This window comes from Piliocolobus tephrosceles, chromosome 13 (assembly GCF_002776525.5).
Source record: "Piliocolobus tephrosceles isolate RC106 chromosome 13, ASM277652v3, whole genome shotgun sequence".
Lineage (NCBI taxonomy): Eukaryota > Metazoa > Chordata > Mammalia > Primates > Cercopithecidae > Piliocolobus > Piliocolobus tephrosceles.
This window is the reverse complement of record NC_045446.1, coordinates 99,978,653-100,003,167: the sequence shown is the minus strand read 5'-3', so window position 1 is coordinate 100,003,167 and position 24,515 is coordinate 99,978,653. Positions and strand designations below refer to the sequence as shown.

Genomic DNA, 24,515 nt, shown 5'->3' with positions numbered 1-24,515 from the left:
CAAACAGTAGATACTTTTGTAATACGTTAAAGCTGTCTCAAAATAAGTTACTGTTACTTAAAGTATTTAAAAAGTATATATATTAGTGTGTTTTTTATGTTTTGATAATTATATTCCAGTGTAATTGGTTTCTTTTGTAATTTTCTGTATTTTGTGCATGTATTTTATGCATTTAAAAATACTTTTCTTGGAAAGAGTTCATAGGCTTCACCAGCAGGGCCCATGCAGGAAAAATAAAATGATTAAGAACTTCTTTAGTAGATTCCATTATTGTGTTGATTGGACTGCCAGAGTTGCCTTATTCAGTTTATACTGTTCTTTGTTGTGCTGCTTTCTCCCAGTAAATGGGCAGAGGAGTTCTCTTGGAATATTTTGGTCTCTGGAGAGATAACAATTATGTTCAGAGGTCATTTCTAAGTCTGAAAAGGCAGAAAAAAATTAAAATAGTTAAAATTAGGCTTAGGAAAAAGAGTATCTCAAAAGTAAAATCAGGCAATCTGCTATGAATTATTGATGCTTCAGTGCAGGCACTGCATGGACTAGACTTTATAACACCTGTTTTACCACCTGACAGGTGGGAGTCTTGTGCCACTGACTTAACGGAGCTCAATGTGTTAAGCGTGAGGCTGTTTTTCCATTGTGTTAGGTAGAAAGGAGACTGTTTGAGGGTTACCCTCAGAGTTAAAAGACAAAGGAGAGAATGTTTATTGTGGCTATTTTGTCTCTAATGTGTGGCAGTGTGTTTGAGTACTTATTCATATGAGTGGTTTTCTTGAAATGGGAGACGTTTGCTGGCTGGCAGCACCTCTCATGACTTGCTGGGTTTGTTGCTGCCATGACTGCACTTTTGTTGCTTTTGGAGGAGTAGGTATGGAAAAGAGGCAGGGCAAGACCACTTTAAGACATTTAAGAGTGGGAGAAAATTAAGAATTGAATTTAATTGGTTTAATTAAGTTTAAACCAATAAACTTGCAGATTAAAATTAAGAGAATTAAGAGTGGGGAGGAGGGAGTAAATTTTTATGAGGGAAGAGTGGAAGTATATGATATATAAATATGTCTTTGATATATAATGGTTTAGGCAACTTAGTTTTTATTATTATTTTTATGCTTTTTTTAATAGAGGAAAGGAAAGATTTGAAAGACCAGGTTTTGTTTCAAGTTAGAGATGGAACCCCAGGATATGCATCTAGGTTTCTTTGTTTTACATGTGACATTTTATGAAATTATCTATTCTGCTACTAATAGATGCCAGTTTCAATTAAAAGCATACTAATATATTCATAGACTAGAAATGTCTTTTTTTTTTAAGAGATAAAGTCTCACTCTGTCGCCTAGGCTGGAGTGTAGCGGTGTGATCTCAGCTCATTGCAGCCTCTGCCTCCTGGATTCAAGTGATTCTCCTGCCTCAGCCTCCTGAGTAGCAGGGACTGCAGGCATGCGCCATCATGTTCGGCCAATTTTTTATTTTTACTAGAAACAGGGTCTCACCATGTTGCCCAGGCTGGTCTCGAACTCCTGACCTCAAGTGATCCACCTGCTTCAGCCTCCCAAAGTGCTGGGATTACAGGCATGAGCCACCATGCCTAGCCAGAAATGTCTCATTGAGGTTAAACAATATTCTCTTTTTCTTTTGAGATGAAGTCTCACACTGTCACCCGGGCTGGATTGCAGTGGCACAATCTTGGTTCACTGCAGCCCCCGCCTCTCAGGTTCACGCGATTCTCCTACCTCAGCCTCTCGATTAGCTGAAATTATAGGCACACACCACACCCAGCTGATTTTTTGTACTTTTAGTAGAGACGGGGTTTCACTGTGTTGGCCAGACTGGTCTCGAACTCCTGACCTCGTGATCTGCCTGCCTCAGCCCCACAAAGTGCTGGGATTACAGGCTTGAGCCACCACGCCCAGCAACAATATTCTCTTGATATAAATATTTTCCATTAATAACTAAATTGGTATAAAAACTTAGGTTTTAATACCATTTGTACATAGCTTTGTCCTGAAAAATTTAAGGTAGAATTTTTACATCTGTGTGTTATATAAGCTAATAAAAAATATGTATGAGCAATTTCATGAAATATGTTTTTGAAATTCTCATCTCTGATTTTTAAAATTAGAGACTTAACAAAACTCTGTTAAGTACTAAGTGTCTGTGTATCCAGACAACCATTTTTAATAATACCTGTGTTGTTCTGTGTTGATGGATGGGTGGTTACATATTCTGCCTCTCCACTTTACCTTACCTAAATGTTCACACAGTTTGTTTTAATAATACCAAAAAACAAATAAAAGATCTCCCGCAACCCCGGAGTAGTCCATAATGTTATCAGATAGCGTCAACATTACTTTGGTTATTGTAATCATTGGCTATTGTAAAGAATGCTGCTGTGAATATCTTGATCCAGATTACTTTCTTTTATATTTAGTTTGGGGGAAGAAATATCTTCTAGGAGATTTATTACAAAAGCAGAATTTCATATTGAAGAAAGCTGTATAGCTTTCATTATGTATTCTCTACTTTATAGAAATGTGGAGCCAATATATGGTGATACTTACAATACTTATCTACTTGTTTGCCAACGTTGTTTGTCAACCTTGCTATGAATAATTAATATTTCTTTTGCTGGTTTAATGAGTATATCGTTGGTAAAACACTTGTAGTTTTAATCAGTAGAACATTTGTGTGTTTTTTTAACACAAGATTTGTTGGCGAAGTTTCTTAATTGAACTGTTTACAGAGTGGAATCTGAGCAATATCTTTATATGTTTAACCATTTGATTACTTTGCATAACAGCTTTATTATACTGTTGCAAATTTTTCTGCTGGTTTTTATTTTGGTATTTATTTTACCTATGTAACGATTTAAAATAAAATATATTTATCTGTTTTTATTATAACCTATACATCTTTCTTAGTCATATTATGTTATTCTTCCAAAACTAGAATTTTTTTCAAGTATCTTTTTTTTTTTTTAATTATTTTTTAAAAAACATAGAGACGGGGTCTTGCTATGTTTTCCAGGCTGGTCTTGAACTCCTGGGCTCAAGCAGCCCGCCTGTCTCAGGCTCTCAAAGTGCTGGGTTTGCAGGTATGAGCCACTGCTCCTGCTTTCTTTTTGAGAAAAAATATTAACTTACTTACATTTTATTAAATGACATTGTGAAGTTATGGGTCCAACTTTAGTTTACTTATTTAGAATAATTCAGTTTTTTCATTGTAAGAAATCAGTTTTTTAGGCTGGGTGTGGTGGCTCATATCTGTGAACATTTTGGGAGGCTGAGGCAGGCGGATTACCTGTTGTCAAGAGTTCAAGACCAGCCTGGGCAACATAGTGAAACCCCGTCTCTACTAAAAACACAAAAATGAGCCAGATGTAGTGGTGCACGCCTGTAATCCCAGCTACTTGGGAGGCTGAGGCAGGAGAATCGCTTGAACCTGGGAGGTGGAGGTTGCAGTGAGCCAAGATCGCGCCACTGCACTCCAGCCTGGGTGATAGAACGAGACTCCATCTCCAAAAAAAAGAAATTAGTTTATTACAAAACCTCTACATTTTCATTTTACAAGTTTACAGATTTCATTTTAATTCTTCAAGCCTGTTAATATTTTAGAATATAAACATTCTGGTCTTTTCATTCATTCCTTTTTTTTTTTTAAAAGTGATGGTATTCTATGGGTTTTTTTTTAATGTTTTATTTTTTAGATTTTAGACAGAGTCCTGCTCTGTTGCCCAGGCTGGATTGTAGTGGCATGATCATAACTCACTGCAGCCTCAAACTTCTGGGCTCAAGCCATCTTCCTGCCTTAGCCTCTTGAGTAGCTAGGACTACATGTGCACTCCATTATGCCTGGTTTATTTTTATTTTTTGTAGAGACACTGTCTCTCTGTGTTGCCCAGGCTGGTCTTGAACTCTTGCCCTCAAGTGATCCTCCTGCCTTGACCTCCCAAAGTGCTGGAATTATAGGTGTCAGTCACCATGCCTAGCTACTATGGATGGTTTTATTACCTACCTTTATACTTAATGGTTTGTGAATATCTTCCTATGTCATTTAGTATTTTTCTATAACATTTTAATGGGCTGCATTGTGATCTTGTGGATCCTAAGATATACCATGATTGACCTAGCTAAACTCCCAGTTTTATATATACTTTTATAAATTGTACTATCATTAGTCTTTGTACTTGTAGCATTATACATATTTGTTAATATTTTCTTCAAGTATATTTCTACAAATGAAATTAGTTAGCAGTCTTTTCATATCAAAAAAGAGGAAGACAGGCTGATATATTGTAGAACTCTGGATGCTAGGTGTCAAAAAACTTGTAGTTTGGCCATTTATTGCTCATGTAACTTAGGACAAACCATTTTAGCTTGGGATAAAACTTTTAGTGATCCTATTACTGATTGAAACAAATGCTTATGTAATCTAAACTACTATGATTCAAAAAATGGCCAAAGTTTTGATGCAGACACACATGTCTTATATATGTGTGAAGAATTTGAATAAAATTGTTCTATGAAATGTGAGATGAAGCAATTTTGCTGAACCAATAGGTTATAGCTCATTTTTTGTTTGTTTTTTGAGACAGGTTCTTGCTCTCTCACCCAGGCTGGAGTGCATTGGTGATCTCAGATCACTTCAACCTGCACTTCCCAGGCTCAAGCAATCCTTCCATCACCATGCCTGGCTAGTTTTTTGTTGTTGTTGTTTGTTTGTTTTTTGGTAGAGATGGGGTTTTGTCCTGTTGCCTAGGCTCCTCTCAGACTCCTGGGCTCAAGTGATCCTCCCACTTCTCAAATTGCTAGAATTACACATGTGAGCTATTGCGCCTGGCCTGGAGGCTATTTTAATCAAGACCTGAGATGATAAGACCTGAACTAAGGCAGTAATAGTAGTTGGGATGAAAAAAGGGTATAGAACAGGCCGGGCGCGGTGGCTCAAGCCTGTAATCCCAGCACTTTGGGAGGCCAAGACGGGCGGATCACGAGGTCAGGAGATCGAGACCATCCTGGCTAACACGGTGAAACCCCGTCTCTACTAAAAACTACAAAAAAAAAAAAACTAGCCGGGCGACGTGGCGGCGCCTGTAGTCCCAGCTACCCGGGAGGCTGAGGCAGGAGAATGGCGTGCACCCGGGAGGCGGAGCTTGCAGTGAGCTGAGATCTGGCCACAGCACTCCAGCCCAGGTGAAAGAGCGAGACTCCGTCTCAAAAAAAAAAAAAAAAAAAAAGGGTATAGAATTTAAAAATTGGACTGAAATACATTTAGGTTCATGAAGGTAGGTGAGTGTAGATGGGAATAAGCTAGGAAATGATAAGAATTAAGAAATGAGGGGTTTATACCTCCAACAGAATTTCATTGCCTAGTGGTTCATGCCTGTAATCCCAGCACTTTGGGAGGACCAGGGCGGCGGATCACTTGAGCTCAGTTTGAGACCAGCCTGGCCAACATGATGACACCCTTTCTCTACGAAAAATACAAATATTAGCCGGGTGTGGTGGTGGATGTCTGTAATCCCAGCTGCAGAGGCTGAAGCAGGAGAATCGCTTGAACCCTGGAGGCAGAGGTTGCAGTGAGCTAAGATTGCACCACTGCGACCTCTGCACTCCAGCCTGGGCGACAGAGCAAGACTCCATCTCAAAAAAAAGAAAAAAATCTCAGGAGGAAGTTTCCTCTGAAGAGGTTTATTGGTAATCAATTACTTGCGATTGAGTAGAATTTGGGAAATGGCCTTACCTAAATTTCATTTTTATTACAACTTATAGAGAATTTCTCTTTTATTAGTTATGGCATCTTTTCTTTTCTTTTTTTTTTTTGGAAACACAGTCTTGCTTTGTCGCCCAGGCTGTAGTACAGTGGGACAATCTCGGCTCACTGCAACCTCCACCTTCCAGGTTCAAGTGATTTTCCTGCCTCAGCCTCCTGAGTAGCTGGGATTATAGGCACCTGCCACCATGCCCAGCTAATTTTTGTATTTCTGGTATAGATGGGGTTTCACCATGTTGGCCAGGCTGGTCTCAAACTCCTGACCTCAAATGATCCTCCTGCCTCGGCCTCCCAAAGTGCTGGGATTACAGGCGTGAGCCACCATGCCCAGCCTTAGTTATGGCTTCTTAAACAGCAATCAATAACTTTTTTTGTTTGTTTATTTGTTTGTTTTTAAGACAGGACCTTGCTCTGTTGCCCAGGCCAGAGTGCAGTGGTATGATCACTGCTCACTGCAGCTTCAGCCACCTGGGGCTTAAGCAGTCCTCTCACCTTGGCCTCCCAAAGTACTGGGATTACAGGTCCCAAAGTGTTGGGATTACCAATGTGAGCCGCTGTGTCTAGCTGAATGCGTGTTGTTAGTGTGCAGAGTTTTGCCTGTTTCATACACATTGGGTGAATAAGCTATTTATATTTTTCTTTATTCATATTTTCAAACTTACAAGAAGAAAAAATAAGCCAGGTGCTGTGGCTCATGCCTGTAATCCTAGCACTTTGGGAGGCACAGTTGGGAGGACTGCTTGAGGCCAGGAGTTTGAGACAGCCTGAGCAACATAGGGCAACCCTGCCTCTACGGAAAAGTAAAATAAAAAGACTAGCTGGGCATGGTGGCATGTGCTCATGATCCTAGCTACTCGGGAGTCCAAGGCAGGAGGATTACTTGAACCTGGGAGGCTTAGGCTGCAGTGAGTTGTGATGTCACCACTGTACTCCAGCCTGAATGTCAGAATGAGACCCTGTCTTTAAAAAAATAAAAATTAGTTTCTTCCATTTTTTTGTAGATTACATTAATCAGAATTTCCTTTTGTTTTTGGCAGTACAGAAAAAAAACATTGAAAAAGTATTCTTGAGCTCTTCAGAATCTGAATCCATCTGTCCTCACTTTTATTGTTCCTTTCTCTAACATCCTGGATACAGAGATGAGCCTGACTCAGAGAGCGAGCTTCTGGGCTCTAAGCAATGATGTTTCCTTGTTCTTTGTTGTCTGTAATTAAATTAAAACTTCTGGTAGATCAATGTGTTTATACCAAGTTATTTGAGATGTGCGGTATTTTTAATCTTGGATTTTAGTCTTTTTAGGGAATGTGCAATGCTAGTAGAAGACATTGAAAATTTGAATGAAATCACTCCTTGTTACTTTAAATCCACCTTTTCAAATATTTTAATTTATATCTTATGCAAATTATAGTTAAAACAGAAACCTTATATAAAAAGATAATACATTATGCTTTTTTTTTTTAACAGAAAGTGACAACATAATTCATAGAAGTGAAGAATTTTTAAAGAAGGTAACAAAAAGAGAAAGAAAATGCCAAAACCAGTAAGTGTATTTTGTTACATTTGACAGTATCTGCATAATAAGATATCATTAAATTCGTTTTGGAACAAGGCAAAGAATGTTGGTAGAGTTGTTGGAAGAAAAAGGCACTGATATTACTGTTGTTTTTAAATTAATGTGACCAGAGCATAGTATTATGTGGTCATGAGTTCTAAGGTCAAACTAAGTTCTTACCTTGGTTCTGCCACTAATCTGGGTGACTTTTGTTAATTTAGCTCAATCTGTCCAATTTTTAATTTCCTTACGTATAAAATGGGAATATAATTAGTTACCCAAGGGAGTATGGTAAGGGTTAGAAGAATCTGATATATATATTTAGTGCCCAGTAAATGGTAACATTGTTAAATGGGAGGAAGTAATGAGAGGTCAGAAAGATCTATGAATTTTAGTTTTCTCATAATTCTAGTTTAGATGCAATTGATACCCATACTGATATTATATAGTCTTAGATTTTTTTATTTAAAGGTATACCTGTGATTATTTTACTTAGTTTTATAGTTATTTGGTTCTTCTTGACTAAAGTTTATTCCTTTATTCTTAAGGTGTAAATGTTCTTTTCTTAATCTAATAAAGTAAGTTGTTTTTGTTTTCTGGAATGTTTCTTTTGGCCAATTATAATTTTAAAGAAAGTCATTAGTTATCATTTTTGGGATTTTCTAGCATGGATAACACTTTGGAATGATTGAGAGACTCAGCAGGTCGCAAAGTGTGCTTTGTTAGAGGGAGAGAAGAATTAAAAAAAGGCATAAAGATCAAAAAGAAAATGTCCTATTTGCAGATGACATGATTGTTTCTGTAGAAAATCCTTATAAATCTACAAAACAATTACTAGAACCAATAACTGAATTTAGCAAGATTGCCAAATACAAGATTGTATTTAAAAAAATGGCCTTTTAAATATAAAAGTAGTTTGGTTATTTAGTTTGGTTATTAAAAAACATGACATACTTAGTAATAAAGGTACAAATGCTGTACAAGATCTCTACACTGAAAACTAGCTATAAGAAATTAAAGATTTAAATATGTAGAGAACTATAAAATATGTGTACAGATCTTTATAAAGTTGTATTAAGATGTCAGTTCTCCATAAAAGTTTTCATAAATGAAATTCAGTTCCAATCAGTTGAATCCAGGCAGTCTTCTTTGATTAAAATTGACTAGCTGATTCTAAAATATATTAATATATGGATATGCCAAAATGTGTACAGAATAACTAAAGCCATTAAAAAAAAAAAAAAGAAAACTTACACTCCTGAATTTCAAGGTTTGTTCTTAAGCCACTAAATAAGATGTTGAGGTACTGATGAAAGAATAAATAGATTAATAGAATCAGTGAAATGAAAATACACCGACACACATACATACACATATGTATTCATTAGATTTTTGACAATGCTGTCACACAATTTAATGGAGAACTATAATTATTTTCAACAGATGGTATTGGCACAAAGGGTTATCCATACAGAAAAACATGAACATTGACTGTCATCTCACAATTTACAAACATAAACTCAATGGATTATAGACCTACATGCAAAAGCCCAAACTGTAAAACATCTAGAAGAAAACATAGGAAAAAAATCTTTGTGACCCTGGAGTAGGTGAAAGTTTTTTATATAATACACAGAAAATTCGAACCATTTAGGAAACGTTGGATTTAATCAAAGTTAAAGACTTTTGCTCCTGAAAGATAGAAATAAGAACATGGAAAGACAAGACAATGGGAAAATAATTGCCATATAAAGTTCTTTTGCGGTTCAATAATACAACTCAGAATTTTTTTTTTTTGCGGGCAAAATATTTGAGCAGATATTTCACAAAAGAAGCTATATTAAAGACTGGTAGGCCAGGCATGGTGGCTCATGCCTGTAATTCCAGCACTTTGGGAGGCCGAGATGGGAGGATCACTTGAAGTTGGGTTTGGGACCAGCCTGGCCAACGTGGTGAAACCCCATCTCTACTGAAAGTACAAAAATTAACCAGGCATTGTGGCGCGTTCCTGTAGTCCCAGCTACTTGGGAGGCTGAGGCAGGAGAATCGCTTGAATGCAGGAGGCGAAGGTTGCAGTGAGCCAAGATTGCACCACTGCACTCCAGCCTGGGTGACAGAGTGAGACTTGTCTCAAAACAAAACAAAACAAAACAAAAAAATAACAGCAACAACAACAAAAAAAAGACTGATAATAATCCAGTGTAGATAAGGATGTGGAGCAGCTGTGACTTTATTGTATTTCTGTTAGGAATGTGAACGTTGACAGCTAGTTTGGAAAACTCTTTGCCAGTATAATTGAGTGGAGAGTGTTTATTGTTCCTTAAAGAGTCAAAATTATTACATGCAGTTGGATATCAATTGTGTGTTGTTGATTCATTAAAGATTCTAGAAGTATAGAACTTGCCTTGTAGAGGAAACAACTCTTGAAGCTAGATAAGTTTCAGAATGTGGAAGTTTTTGGATTTTAGAACGATGAATATATAATATATGATGTGCATATGTCATTATATCATGAAACGCCCATCAAGGTCTATGGCATCACCTCTAAAACACTGATATTTTTATAGTTTAATGGGTGAATAGTCGCTTGAAATGGAATAAATTAATTCACTACAAGTGATAGTCTTGTATCACTTCATGTCAGATTTTTGCTCAAAATTAACTCATCTTCAGGTGTCAGTGCTTTTAAGATGTCAAAATTATGGAATAGGAACTGTGGACCCATATTTACAAGACTCACAAAGCCATAATGATCTAGAAGAAAATATCTAACAGATGAGTAAAGTGATTTATATGGAGCAAATTACAAGCGCTTCTTTCAAAAGATTTTGAAAGTCATTAAAGAAGATCTAAGTCAATGTACAGTGAGAAAACCATAGTCGTGTGTAGAGTCTATATTAATAAAAATGTTAATTCTTACCCAAAGATACTGAAGAATTTCTTGTTGTTCCAATACTAAATCATAAATGGTGTATTTTGTAAAGTTCACAGTTTTTTTGTTTTTTTTTTTTTTGAGACGGCATCTCGCCCTGTCGCACGGGCTGGAGTGCAGTGGCATGATCTCGGCTCACTGCAACCTGCGCCTCCCAGGTTCACGCCATTCTCCTGCCTCAGCCTCCCGAGTAGCTGGGACTATAGGCGCGCACCACCACGCCTAATTTTTTTGTATTTTTGGTAGAGACAGGGTTTCACCATGTTAGCCAGTATGGTCTCGATCTCCTGACCTCATGATCTGCCCACCTCAGCCTCCCAAAGTGCTAGGATTACAGGCATGAGCCAGTGTGCCCAGGCCAAGTTCACAGTTTTATATGGAGCCAAGAGCAAAGATAATGATCCAAGACTAGTCAAAATAGTTCTGAAGAATAATGGAGACTCGCCATACCAGATATCAAGACTTATTTAAAAAAATACTAATTCAGACAATATGATATTAAGAGTAGTTTAATTGACCAGTGGAACAAAATTAGATCCACATTTATGCAGATACTTGATTTGTGACAGCACAGACTTTGGAGAATAAATGGACTAATTAATAAATGATGTTGGGATTTTTTAAAAAACCCATATTTTCATTCATACGGAGATTAAAAAATGAAATTGGACCTCTAACATCATAAGCAAAAATCATTGAAGATTATGAAAATCAAAATAGGCAATATATGAATATCCTTATGACTCCAGAGTATGGAAGGATTTCTTTTTATTTTATTTTATTTTTTGAGACGGAGTCTTGCTCTGTCACCCAGGCTGGAGTGCAGTGGTGGAATCTCAGCTCATGCAACCTCTGCCTCCTGGGTTCACGCAGTTCTCCTGCCTCAGCCTCCCAAGTAGCTGGGACTATAGGCGCTCACCTCTACGCCCGGCTAATTTTTTGTATTCTTTAGTAGAGACGGGGTTTCACTGTGTTAGCCAGGATGGTCTCGATCTTCTGACCTCATAATCTGCCTGCCTCAACCTCCTAAAGTGCTGGAATTACAGGCGTGAGCCACCACGCCCGGCCTGTATGGAAGGATTTCTTAAGGACGACAAAAACAATTGGCCAGGCACAGTGGCTGATGCCTGTAATCTCAACACTTTGGGAGGCTGAGGCAGGTGGATCACATGAGGTCAGGAGTTCGAGACCAGCCTGGCCAACATGGTGAAACCCTGTTTGTACTAAAAATACAAAAAATAGTCAGGCATGGTTTTGCATACCCATAATCCCAGCTACTTGGGAGGCTGAGGCAGGAGAATTGCTTGAACCTGGAAAGTGGAGGTTGCAGTGAGCTGAGATTGCGTCACTGCACACTAGCCTGGGCGACAGAGTGAGATGCTGTCTTAGAAAAAAAAGATGGTAAAAAATTGATATCTGTGTGTAAAATATTTATAAATTCAACATTGAAATTAAGTATGTCAGTTTATCATAAAGGACACTATGAAGACAGTAAAATGACAAACCACAATATGAGAGGTTCTTTTGTAAGAAATAACTGACCAAGGATCAGTATCAAGAATATATAAAGACTTCTTGGCCGGGCGCGGTGGCTCAAGCCTGTAATCCCAGCACTTTGGGAGGCCGAGACGGGCGGATCACGAGGTCAGGAGATCGAGACCATCCTGGCTAACACGGTGAAACCCCGTCTCTACTAAAAATACAAAAATCTAGCCGGGCGTGGTGGTGGGCACCTGTAGTCCCAGCTACTCGGGAGGCTGAGGCAGGAGAATGGCGTGAACCTGGGAGGCGGAGCTTGCAGTGAGTTGAGATCCAGCCACTGCACTCCAGCCCGGGCAACAGAGCAAGACTCCGTCTCAAAAAAAAAAAAAAAAAAAGAATATATAAAGACTTCCTAAGTAAAAGTTAGGAAAAACAACCCAATAGGAAAATAAGCCATATGTGTGAACATTCAAAGATGAGAATGAGTGGTCAGTTAAACATATTGTATTAGTTTTCCATTGGTCTGTGACAAATTACCACAAATTTAGTGTTATAAAACAGCACCCATGTGTTATCCCATAGTTCTATAGGTTAGAAGTCTGGGGTGATGTGACTGAGTTCCCTGCTTCAGAGTCTTATAAGGCTGAAATCAAGGTGTAACTTACTCTGCAACTAGCCAGATAAATTGATTAGCTTAGGTCCTCCTAGATAATCTTCCTGTTCTAAAGTCACCTGATTAGTAATCTTAAGTACTTCTGCAAAATCCCTTTAATCATGTAATGCACCATAATCATGAGCATGACACCAGGAGCCATCTTAAAATTCTGTATGCACGTGCCATATACAGAAATATGGACTTCATCAGCAATCGAGGATCCCACTTTAAGACCATATTGAGATACCATTTTCTGCTAACTGAATTGTCAGATAATAAATCTGATAATGCCTACTGTTCCTGGAAATATAGAACAGCAAGAATTCTTATTCAATGCTTACGGGAGTATACGTTGACACAGTTACATTGTACAATTCAGCGTTATGTGGTAAAAGTACAAGGTGTGCACACTTTATTACTCAAGAATTCTGACTATATTCTGGGGAAATTCTGACACTCGGAGACATGTACAAGAATGTTCATAGCAGTGTTGTTCTTAATAGCCAAAAACTTGGAGACAGTGTTCATTGACAGTAAAATGGGTGAGTAAATTTTTGTTTGGCCACATTCAGACTGTTGCATAGCAGTGAAAATTCTAATTACAAAAGCATCAGTGAATCTTAGAAACATATTGTGAAAAATTAAACTAATATAGTGCAATTTTAAATAATTTATTGAAGTAAAATACACATACCAAACGGTATGGGGGTCCCAGCCACCCAGGAGGCTGAGGCGGTAGGATCGCTCGAGCCCGGGAGGTTGAGGCTACAGTGCACTAGGATTGTGCCACTGTGCTCCAACCTAGGCAACAGGGAAAAAAAGTGTGTAGTTGATGAATTTTCATAAAGTGAATATACCCGTGTAAGCATTGCCCACATCAAGAAAGAAAACTTGATCAACAAGTTTTGTACAGTTATAATACAGCTAAAAATCAAGAAAAATGAAGCTATTTTACATATAGATAACATATATTTATGTTAGAACCATTTTTTTTAAAAAACAAGAGAATAACACGAAATTTAGGTTAGTGGTTACCTGTTGGTATTTACAAAGAAGAAATACAGTGATACATGCAGCATTATTTACCATTTCTTGTTATTCAGTTGGATGGTAGATTTATGGGTTTCATTTTATTCTTCTTCATTGTTTACATATGATACATGTTTTGTATATGTCATTTCTTAATAAGATACAGTTTTAGAAAAGAAAAAAAATTATTTTAAAGAAGGATGAATCTGTAAGATTTGATTACAGAAGTTATTCCAGGTGAAAGCTATAACGTGCTGAGGTTGTGATTGTTAGACATGGGGAAATAAGTCTGATTTAGAGTTTTTATAGTGTGAGTTAAAGTTAGAAAGATAAAATGGCACAAGCTGTGTCCTCGGTAAACCTACAGGCTGATGGAAAAAGATACATAAAAACAAATGTAGTAATACATATTAATATAAAATTTTAAATACAGTTGTTACAGAAACAGTGTCGGTAGAAATCGCTACAGGTTTATACTGGTTAAGGGAAAAGTAAAGATTGTTAGAAAATAGATACAGAAACAGCAAAGGAAGTATGGGAAAATTAAAGGAGAAATAAATTAATAAAAGATAAAATAATTTAAAAAACGAAAAAGATGTATTTGGATCACGTGAAGAATTCTAGGTGAAGATGCTATTCTGTGATAAAAATTATTTTAGTAAGGCATGTTAAGTTTTTGAGATATTAGAAAGGTATTTACACAATAAAATTATTATTTAAAATAGAGTTTGAAGTGAGGCATGGTGGCACACGCCTGTGCTCCTAGCTACTTGGTAGATTGAGGTGGGAGTACAGGCTTGTGTCTAGGAGATCAAGGTTGCAGTGTGCCGTGATTGTACCCATGAATGGCCACTGCAGTCCAGCCTGAGCACAACATAGTGTGATCCTGTCTCTAAAAACAGCAAAAAATAGAGTCTAGCAAATAAAGCACTGTAGATAAATGCTTTCCTAAAGTGAAGAATGTATTTACAGTATGAATAAAATGAAATCTGATTTTTATGTGGAAAGAAATACGGGATAGTGAATCACATTCAAAGAATTTGGAGTTAGACCTCAATTTAAATACCTGCTTTGCCTTTTTGTTTTTGGAGGCAAGGTCTTGCTCTGTTGTGCAGGCTGAAGTTCAGTAGTACAATCATAGCTCATGGCAGCCCTCAAACTCCTAGGCTCAAGTGATCCTCCCAACTCAGCCTCCCGGAAATAACAGGCACATGCCACCACATCCAACTAATTTTTAAATTTTTCATAGAGACGTAGTCTTGCTGTGTTGCCCAGGCTGGTCTCAAACTCCTGGCCTCAAGAGATCCTCCCACCTTGGCCTTCCAGAGTGCTGGGACTAAAGGTGTGAGCCACCATGTCCGGCTCTTGCTCTGCCTTTTAATAACCGTGTGTCCTTAGGTGAATAATGGAAACTCTTTGCATTTCTATAGAAATAAAAGTAATATCTCCTAGTATTATAGCAGGTGCTAAATGAGAGTATGGAAAGGCCATAGCTTAGTGTCCAGTATATGTTAAGTATTCAATAGATATTCCTAAATGAGGACTTTATAAGCTCTTTGTTTTTCAAATAGATTTTCTTATGATTAAAATAAAACTTTATCACTTTAATAAAGAAAATCATAGAAGTTTTCTCATGCCTAATGACTTCTCTTTTCTACTTATTATTCCTTTTATTTTTATTGCAGATCAACGTAAGAGTAACTACAATGGATGCTGAGCTGGAATTTGCCATTCAGCCCAATACAACTGGCAAACAACTTTTTGACCAGGTATCATTTAACTGCTTGAAATATGCAACTTTTGACACCATAGTGTGAATGTTGTTGCATACTTTCTCTGTTTTTCTGTACTTTTGCTGATAATCCAACAATATACCACTTCGAATTTTTCATAGTGGCTCTTCAGATATCCCTACTGCAGCAGTAGGGATATTCTTTATTCTTTCACATTCCTACATTTGTGGGCGAGGACTTCTTGAAAATAATTTTCAGCAGGCATTTATTTAACTTCTGTGAGAATCATTGTGATGGTGACTAAAAGGGATTCAAGGATAATCCACAAAGTTGTTGAGTGAAATGAGTAGGAATCCTGGGCAGAAGGAACAGCAGGAGTGAAAGGCATAGGGAATTACAGGTTGAGAGCATCCCTTATCCAAAATGCTTGGGACCAGAAGTGTTTAAGATTTTGGATTTTTTTAGATTTTGGAATGTTTGCATATGTATAAGAGATATCTTGGGGACGGGACCCAAGTCTAAACACAAAATTCATTTATGTTTTGTGTACAGCTTATGTACATAGGCTGAAGGTAATTTTATAAAATACTTTAAATAATTTTACACATAAAATAAAATGTATACGGAGTTTTGACTGCGACCCATCATGTTAGGTCAGGTGTGGAACTTTCCACTTGCAGAGTCATGTTGGTACTGAAGAAGTTTCAGATTTTGCAGCATTTTGGATTTTGGATTTTTGGATTAGGGATGCTCAACCTGTGTAGGCTATATGGAGGTTACTAACGACAGTTTGGTGTCATAGGTTCATAATGTATGAGACAAAGGTTGGGATATGGAGGTCAGGTATCCGGTATATTAAGGAACTGGGACTACTCATCTTTCTTCTCAGTCTTGAGTGCGCATTAGAGTCACCTGTGGAGCTTAAAAAAAGGGAGAGGAGACAGTGCTTGGAAATCCCTTCCAGAGATGCTGATTTCATTGTCTGGGCCTACTCGAAATCATCAGCATTTTAAAATTTAAGCTTCCCAGGTAATGTTGTATTGCAACGTAAGCAAGTTTTACTGAGAAAACGAGGTAAGAGATTGGCCTCAGGGATTAAGTAAGAACATGAAGAAACTATTGCAAAGAGAGAGGAAGGTGGTATATATCTTAGAGGAGGATAACTTTTACATAAACTTTACATACACTTTTTCTTAGGAGCAAGAGAGCAATAGCCTGTAGTCAGAATAACTTGATCTTAAAGAATGAAAGAGTTTCTAGCTTTTCAGCAATAAGTAACACTAGATACCTTGGTTTTGTTAGTTGTCATTCTGTCAAATACAGATTCAAATCTGATGAAATAAAAATTTTAAATTCTGGAAAGTTGTTTCTTCTGACAAATACTGTACTTAATCTCCTGATTCAGTAATTCATAAATTTAAAAGGTCTGATAAGGTCTTTTTGGATGATGAAAGGCTTTCTGTGTGGATGTGCAAATTTTTAAAGCAAAATCATAGAGAGCTAAGTTCACCATACCTTGTGAACCAATCTCCACTTTTTTCTTTTTTCCAAACCATTTTTGTTCTGGTATAATATTCACTTCTGTTGATTCTTCTGTGCCTCCTGTTTATGAATATATAGTCTATCTTATTTGAAAAAAATTTTGAGTAGAGTTAGCATTTATTGTACTTCATAGCAAATTGAAATGTTATTTATAGTAAATGAAATGTCTGTGGCAGCCAAAAACGAATCAGCAAGTTACCCTTTTTGGTATTGGATACTAAGAAATAAAACTTGTTTTTTATTGAGTAGAATTACTTTCACTTGGATACAGGAAAAAGAAACCTCATTTATTATAGGGCGGTAATGTGTGGTGGTTTAGAAGTGTGGGCACTGGAGCCACACTGCCTGCATTAGTTCCACTTGTAGCTGTTTGACTTTGGACAAATTAATCTCTTTGCCTTATTTTTCTCATTTGTACAATTAGGATGATGATGGTAACATCTTCAGAGGTTGTGAGAGTTAAATGAAAATCTGTGTTAAGTGCCTAGAACAGTATTTGATAGTTTTATATATATATCTTTCTGTTTATGTAGATAAATACAGTGTCATGTGCCGCATAATGACATTTCGATGATGGGCCACTTAGGCAACAGTGGTCCCTTAAGAGTGTAATACCATATTTTTACTGTACCTTTTCTATGTTTAGATATGTTTAAATACACAAATACTTAACAGTTGTGTTAGAGTTGCCTACAGTATTCAATATAGTAACATGCTGTACAGGTTTGTAGCCTAGGAGCAATAGGCTCTACCATATAGTCTAGGTGCGTAGTAGGCTATACCATTTAGGTTTGTTCAAGTAAACTCTATGATGTTCATACAATGATGCAATTGTCTGACAATGCATTTCTCAGAATGTATCCCCATCGTTAAGCAACCCTCACTACACACACACACACACACACAATTCATATTGTAAATAGTCTGGATTATTATTTATTTCTTTATTTAAAAAAATTTTTTGTTTAGATAGGCTCTCACTCCTGTCACCCCAGGCTGGAATGCAGTGGTGTGATCTCGGCTCACTGCAACCTCTGCCTCCCAGACTCAAGCCATCCACCCACCTCAGCCTCTTGAGTAGCTGGGACTGCAGGTGCGCTCCACCATGCCTGGCTAATTTTTTTTTTTTTTTTGTATTTTTGGTAGAGGTGGGGTTTCGTCATGTTTCCCAGGCTGGTCTTGAACTCCTGAGCTCAAGTGATCTGCCTGCCTCGGCCTCCCAAAGTGCTGGGATTACAAGTGTGAGCCACCGCCCAACCTGGTGTAGATTATTGAGTATTGTTATCTGTTATGGACTCTTCTAAGCAGTTCTTTAGTCCCTATTCTGTTTCCTGACTGCTTTCCTTGAACTCAAATGCAATGATGAGCTTTCCTTGAACTCCAATGCAAGGATCTAAAAATGCAGACTTTACTTTTGTATGTAGTGTGGAATGAGCTGACAGGTTCAGGTCAAGCCGGGAGTAAACTGGGTCCTCTAAAATGAGAGCACATAGCTACATAAGTCCATGTGTAGTAAAGCCCCACGTCTGATTATGATGTTAGATCGAGGCCAGCTGCTCTGTATTTGAGGACTCTGAGTGCTTAAAAGTCCTTTGGTTTGCTTCTTGCTGACTCTTTTCTTGACTAGCCTCCTCCTTTAGCTGCTTCTTGTGAGATTAAAGTGTACAGAGTGTTCATACCCATGTCTTTAGGCTGGACGTGGTGGCTCACACGTGTAATCCCAGCACTTTGGGAGGCCAAGGTGGGAGGATTACTTGAGGTCAGGAGTTCAAGACCAGCCTGTCCAACATTGCAAAATTGTCTCTACTAAAAATACAGACATTAGCTAGGCGTGGTGGTGCGCACTCAGGAGGCTGAGGTGGGAGAATTGCTGAAACCTGGGAGGTGAAGGTTTCAGTCTGCACTTCAGTTTGGGCAAAAAACAAACAAACAAAAAATATATATTATATATGCATTTTTTGAATTAAAAAAAATGTATGCTTTATAGTGTATTAGCATGATAGGCTAACTTGTAAGTAAATATACATATGTTATAGTTATGTGCCCAAGCAGTTTCAGTTCTAAAAGTATGTCATCAAAAGTTTATGGGAGCTCAAAGGACAGCCTCACTAAAATATATTAATTAAAAAAAAATTCTAGGAGCACCTTCTGAAGAAGTAGGGAAGAACCATTGGGGAGATAGGGCATTTCAGGGGATTTCACAGCTGAGCTGTCTTGTTCCTTGTATTTGTGTAATAGTGTAAAGTTAGTTAAGCTATTATCCCTTGTGCCCACTGTGGTGCATCTCCCTTTTACTTCGCCACCATTGTGAAACTCACAGAGTGTGGAGGCAGAAGCTGAGCCCAGCTGCTTTGTTATACTTCTCTCTGCTGCTTTTGACCTGTACATTCCTACTCCTGCCACTCCAAGCTTGAATGTTTTCTGTGGCACTGCTGGGGCAACCTATCTTTTACCAAAGTTAGATTATTTGGAATCTCCTTTTGTCCACATTGAATTTTTCATTGTTTGACATTGATCAGCTTGTGCATTATCAATATGAGACTTTATGTTCCACATCTTCTAGAAATTTCTCACTTTTTGCTTTTTAGATGCTAACATTTTCTAAATGCTTTTTTCTTATTTTTTATTTTTTCTTTCTTTCTTTTTTTTTAAAGACAGGGTCTTGCTCTGTCACTGAGGCTGGAGTGCAGTGGCATAATCACAGCTCACTGCAGCGCTGACCTCCTGGACTCAAGTGATCCTACCACCTCAGCCTCCTGATTAGCTAGAACTACAGATTTGCATGACTACTCAGCTAATTTTTTTTTTTTTTTTAAAGAGACAAGATCTCCCTACGTTGCCCAGGCTCTTCTGAAACTCCTGAGCACCTCCTGCCTTGGCCTCCTAAAGTGTTGGGATCACAGATGTGAGCCACTGTGCCCAGCCAGTGGTTTTTTGTTTTTTGTTTTTTCTGTCATTTCAGTGAAAAATTTTAAGAGTGGGAAAGTAAATGGAAGGGTTCAGTTTGCTGTCTTGAAACCAAAAGCCTGGAATGTTGTAAGATTATTTTGTGTGTATGTGTGTGTGACTTTTGTTTTTTGTTTTTTGTTTTTGAGACAGAGTCTCACTCTGGCACCCAGGCTAGAGTGCAGTGGCGTGAACTTGGCTCACTGCAGCCTCCGCCTTCTGGGCTCAAGCGATTCTCCTGTCTCAGCCTCCTGAGTAACTGGGATTATGGGTGTGCACCAGCACACCCGGCTAATTTTTGTATGTTTAGTAGAGATGGGATTTCACCATCTTGGCCAGGCTGGTCTCGAACTCTTGGCCTCAAGTGATCTAGCCTCTTTGGCCTCCCAAAGTGCTGGTATTATAGGCGTGAGCCACCATGCCCCGCCAAATGTTTTAAGATTATTTTTAAAAAACAGGCTGGGCGTGATGGCTCATACCTATAATCCCAACACTTTGGGAGGCCAAGGCAGGCAGATCAGTTGAGCTCAGGAGGTCAAGACCAGCCTGGGCAACATGGTGAGACCCTATCTCTACTAAAAATATAAAAAATTAGCTGGGTTTGGTAGTGCATGCCTGTGGTCCCAGCTACTCGGGAGGCTGAGGTGGGAGGATCGCTTGAGCCCGGGGTGGGGTTGGAGGTTGCAGTGAACTGCGATTGCACAACTGCACTCCAGCCTGGGTGACAGAGCGAGGCCCTGTCTCAAAACAAACAAAAAAACAAACCAAGGGCCAAGCGCAGTGGCTTGCATCTGTAATCCCAGCATTTTGAGAGGCTGAAGTGGGAGGATCACTTTGAGGCCAGGAGTTTAAGATCAGCCTTGGCAACATCGCAAGACCCTTGCCTCTACAGAAAAACAAAAAAACAAAACAAAAAAAATTAGGTGTGGTGGAATGCACCTGTAGTCCCCGCCATTCAGGAAGCTGAGGCAGGAGGATTGCTTTAGCCCAGGAGGTCAAGGCTCCAGTGAGCCGTGAATCACACCACTGTACTCCATTGGGAGTACAGAGTGAGACCCTGTCTGTAAAAAAAAAAAATAAGCAAAAGATCCCACAAAAAACCAAGACTTTATTATTTAAGAACTGATATTGAATCTTTCTGTAAAGCTTTTAAAATGTTAATGAACTTTTACCTCCCCTGGATCATTTTCCTCATTTTGTTTTAAATACAGATTTTTTAAAAAAAAATACGCTTTTGTTAGGTGTGGGCAAGCTGGATGTGTATCCTAACTTCACCACTTTATTTACTCTTACTTGCCTTTTTTTTTTTTTTTTTTTGAGACGGAGTCTCGCTCTGTCACCCAGGCTGGAGTGCAGTGGCACTTGGCTCACTGCAAGCTCTGCCTTCCAGGTTCACACCATTCTCCTGCCTCAGCCTCCCGAGTAGCTGGGACTACAGGTGCGCACCGTCATGCCCAGCTAAGGTTTTTTTTTTTTGTTTTTTGTTTTTTTTTTAGTAGAGATGGAGTTTCACTGTGTTAGCCAGGATGGTGTCTCTTGACCTCGTAATCCGCCCGCCTCAGCCTCCCAGAGTGCTGGGATTACAGGCGTGAGCCACCACGCCCAGCCTATTTACTCTTACTTTCAAGTGCATACCACAGGCTAATCATTCTGTGAGATGCTATGGGTTTTAAGACACAAATCAATAATCTCTGTCCATAAGTATTAGGCAGTCAAGGAGGGTAAATAGACACACTGCTAATAACACAATTATGATAGAGTAAATGTCCTAATAGTTGGATAGATAAAGTCCTATGGGAATATCAGGGAACAAGTGATTAATTTTATCTAGATGGTAGGAGAGCTTTATTCACAGAAGGCATGTTAGTTGAGCTGGTCCTTAAAGAATAAATATGTAACAAACCTGCACGTTGTGCACATGTACCCTAGAACTTAAAGTATAATAAAAAATAAATAAATAAATTTTTCTTAAAAAAAAAAAAAGAATAATTTATTCAGTAGTTCATAAAAATACAGAAGACCCATTCTAGGCAGACGAAAAAACATGAGTAAAAATGTAGAATGGTGGAATTGATGGTATGTTCTAAGAATGGTTTCTTGCTCAGTGAAGGTAGAGCACAGAATATATCAGAAACTTTTCTTATCACCAAAATGATACCATTTGCCCTAAATGTACCAATAGGGTACTTGTGGGGGTAAATGGAAATTGGAATGTAGGATTATGAAAACTGTATATATATATATCTTCGAGACTTGTTATTTTTGAGGTCATGATAGATAAGGAAAAGGAGGTATGAAAAAGTGGATCAAGTAAGAGGATTGAAGTGACACTACAAAATTGAGGATAGAGGCTAGGTGCAGTGGCTTATGCCTGTAATCCCAAGACTTTGGGAGACCAAGGCAGGCAGATCACCCTGAGGTCAGGAGTTCAAGACCATTCTGGCCAACATGGTGAAACCCCATCTCTACTAAAAATACCAAAAATTACCTGGGCATGGTGGTGCATGCCTGTAATCACAGCTACTTCGGAGGCTGAGGCGGGAGAATCACTTGAAAGGAGACGGAAGTTGCAGTGAGCCGAGATCATGCCATTGCACACCAGCCTGGGTGACAAGAGCAAAAAAAAAAAAAAAAAAAAAAAACTTCTCAAAAAAAGTATAGAAAACTTGAATTTAAGTTTTCAAAAATGTTCCTTTAATATCTTAAATTTAGGAAAAGCCTTTTCTATGGCAAAGGAATGTACGTATACTTATGTAGTTTTGTTCTCCTTTGGAAGTGTAGTATTTAGACACAATGTGTATGTTGGACTGAAATTGTTTTTTGTTGTTGTGTTTTAGGTGGTGAAAACAGTTGGTTTGCGTGAGGTCTGGTTTTTTGGGCTGCAGTATGTAGACAGCAAAGGTTATTCTACATGGCTTAAACTAAATAAAAAGGTAAAATATGTACAATAACATTAAACTAATAATTATGTTAAGTTGAAGTTATCATGAATTTGTGCTGGAAAAGCTAAGTCTGACTGATTCTAAGCTTCCTTTTCTAGTTATCTGTTAATCATTGTGAGCTACCATCCTTTTTTAATTCAGTCAGGCACCATCAGCTTACCATCTCCAAAAAAAAAAAAGAGAAAAAAGAAATGCTTACTTTTCCTATTTGAAAACTTAGCCTATAACAAATATTAAAGCAGGTATTACAAATGGCATACTAAGTACTTCCAATTGTGATGTAAGTACTTGTAGGATAAGCTTCTCAAGAATATGAGGAAAAGTTTTCAATTTGGTTATTAGAATCTGAGTTATGAGTCACATTTAAGAGCATAGAATCTTTTATCACATATATTTGTTTATAGATTTAGAATATTACACACTAAAATGTTCATAGATTTAGAATCTATTTCACTTTTCATTTTCATCCAAAAAGAATTTGATATGACTAGGTGTAAGTATTGTAAACTTAAGATTTTTGTTGATTATACTTGAAATTATTTTTCCAGGTGACACAGCAAGATGTAAAAAAAGAGAATCCTTTACAGTTCAAGTTTAGAGCTAAATTCTTTCCTGAAGATGTTTCTGAGGAATTAATTCAAGAAATAACCCAGAGACTCTTCTTCTTGCAAGTTAAAGAAGCCATCTTAAATGATGAGATATATTGCCCACCAGAAACTGCAGTTCTTTTGGCTTCCTATGCTGTCCAAGCCAAGTATGGAGATTATAATAAAGAGATTCATAAGCCAGGCTACCTGGCTAATGATAGACTCCTACCCCAGCGGTAAGTGAAACATACGTTTACATTATGTTGTCTGAAAATTATATTCCAGAAGTCTATAAATAAAATGTTTTTCAGGTTTTTAATTTATTTTTATTTTTATTTTTTATTTTGGAGACAGGGTCTGGCCCTGTCACCTATGCTGGAGTACAGTGGCATGATCTCAGCCCACTGCAACCTCTGCCTCCTGGGTTCAAGCCATCCTCCCACCTCAGCCTCCTGAGTAGCTGGGTCTATAGGCACATGCCATTGTGTCCTGCTAATATTCTTTTTTAATGTACTTTTTATTGAGATGGGGTTTCATCATGTTGCCCAGGCTGGTCTCAAACTCTTGAGCTCAAGTGATCTGCCTGCCTCAGCCTCCCAAAGTGCTGGGATAACAGGCGTGAGCCACTGCATTGGCCTTTTTTTTTTTTTTTTTTTCAGATTTTAAGTTGCCAGCTGGATCACAAGGTATACTTCTAAAAATCATTACCTAGCACCTATGTAGATTTATATGCTCTGTAATTACCTAAGGTTGATCTATCTCTTCTTTCCTCATTCCCGTAGGGTAAGCAATACATGGAGGCAGTGATAATTTGAACTTGAGAAAAGGATGTGACTGTTGCTGCTTGGTACAAATTCTAACACAGGCAGGTGCTTAATAAGTGAGAGTAAGTGGCAGGCTGTGTTTTCTTCATAGAATTTCCCTGACTTTTTTTTTTTTTTTTTGTCCCCTGAGGTGGAGCCTCACTCTGTCACCCAGGCTGGAGTGCACTGGTGCAATCTGAGCTCACTGAGATTGGAGTCCGCCTCTCAGGTTCAAGTGATTCTCCTTCCTCAGCCTCCCTAGTAGCTGGGGTTACAGGCATCTGCCGCCATGCCCAGCTCATTTTTGTATTTTTAGTAGAGACAGGGTTTCACCATGTTGGCCAGGCTGGTCTCGAACTCCTGACCTCAAGTGATCCACCCGCCTTGGCCTCTCAAAGTGCTGGGATTATAGGCTTGAGCCACCATGCCCCGCCAAAATTTAATTATTAAATGTTATAGTGTTCTGCCCTTTAATTTTCTAGCAATAGTAGTCACCTTGGAAGAGGATAGAATTACGTTAAGTTGTTCACCAAGAGAGTCAGG

General features: G+C 38.2%; 1 protein-coding gene across 4 annotated transcripts in view; it reads left to right on the top strand.

The window, feature by feature from the left end:
• RDX (radixin) overlaps positions 1-24,515 on the top strand; it is a 95,320-nt gene that overhangs the window by 10,225 nt on the left and 60,580 nt on the right. The window contains exons 2-5 of one of the 4 annotated variants that reach the window (XM_023208200.1): positions 7,234-7,309; positions 15,105-15,188; positions 22,478-22,573; positions 23,131-23,405. In XM_023208200.1, coding sequence (XP_023063968.1) covers positions 7,298-7,309; positions 15,105-15,188; positions 22,478-22,573; positions 23,131-23,405 — 467 coding nt within the window. In that variant the 5' untranslated portion in view covers positions 7,234-7,297. Of the gene's footprint in view, positions 1-7,233; positions 7,310-15,104; positions 15,189-22,477; positions 22,574-23,130; positions 23,406-24,515 lie in introns of those variants that run through there. The other 3 variants (XM_023208202.1, XM_023208201.1, XM_023208203.1) reach the window with 3 other exon arrangements.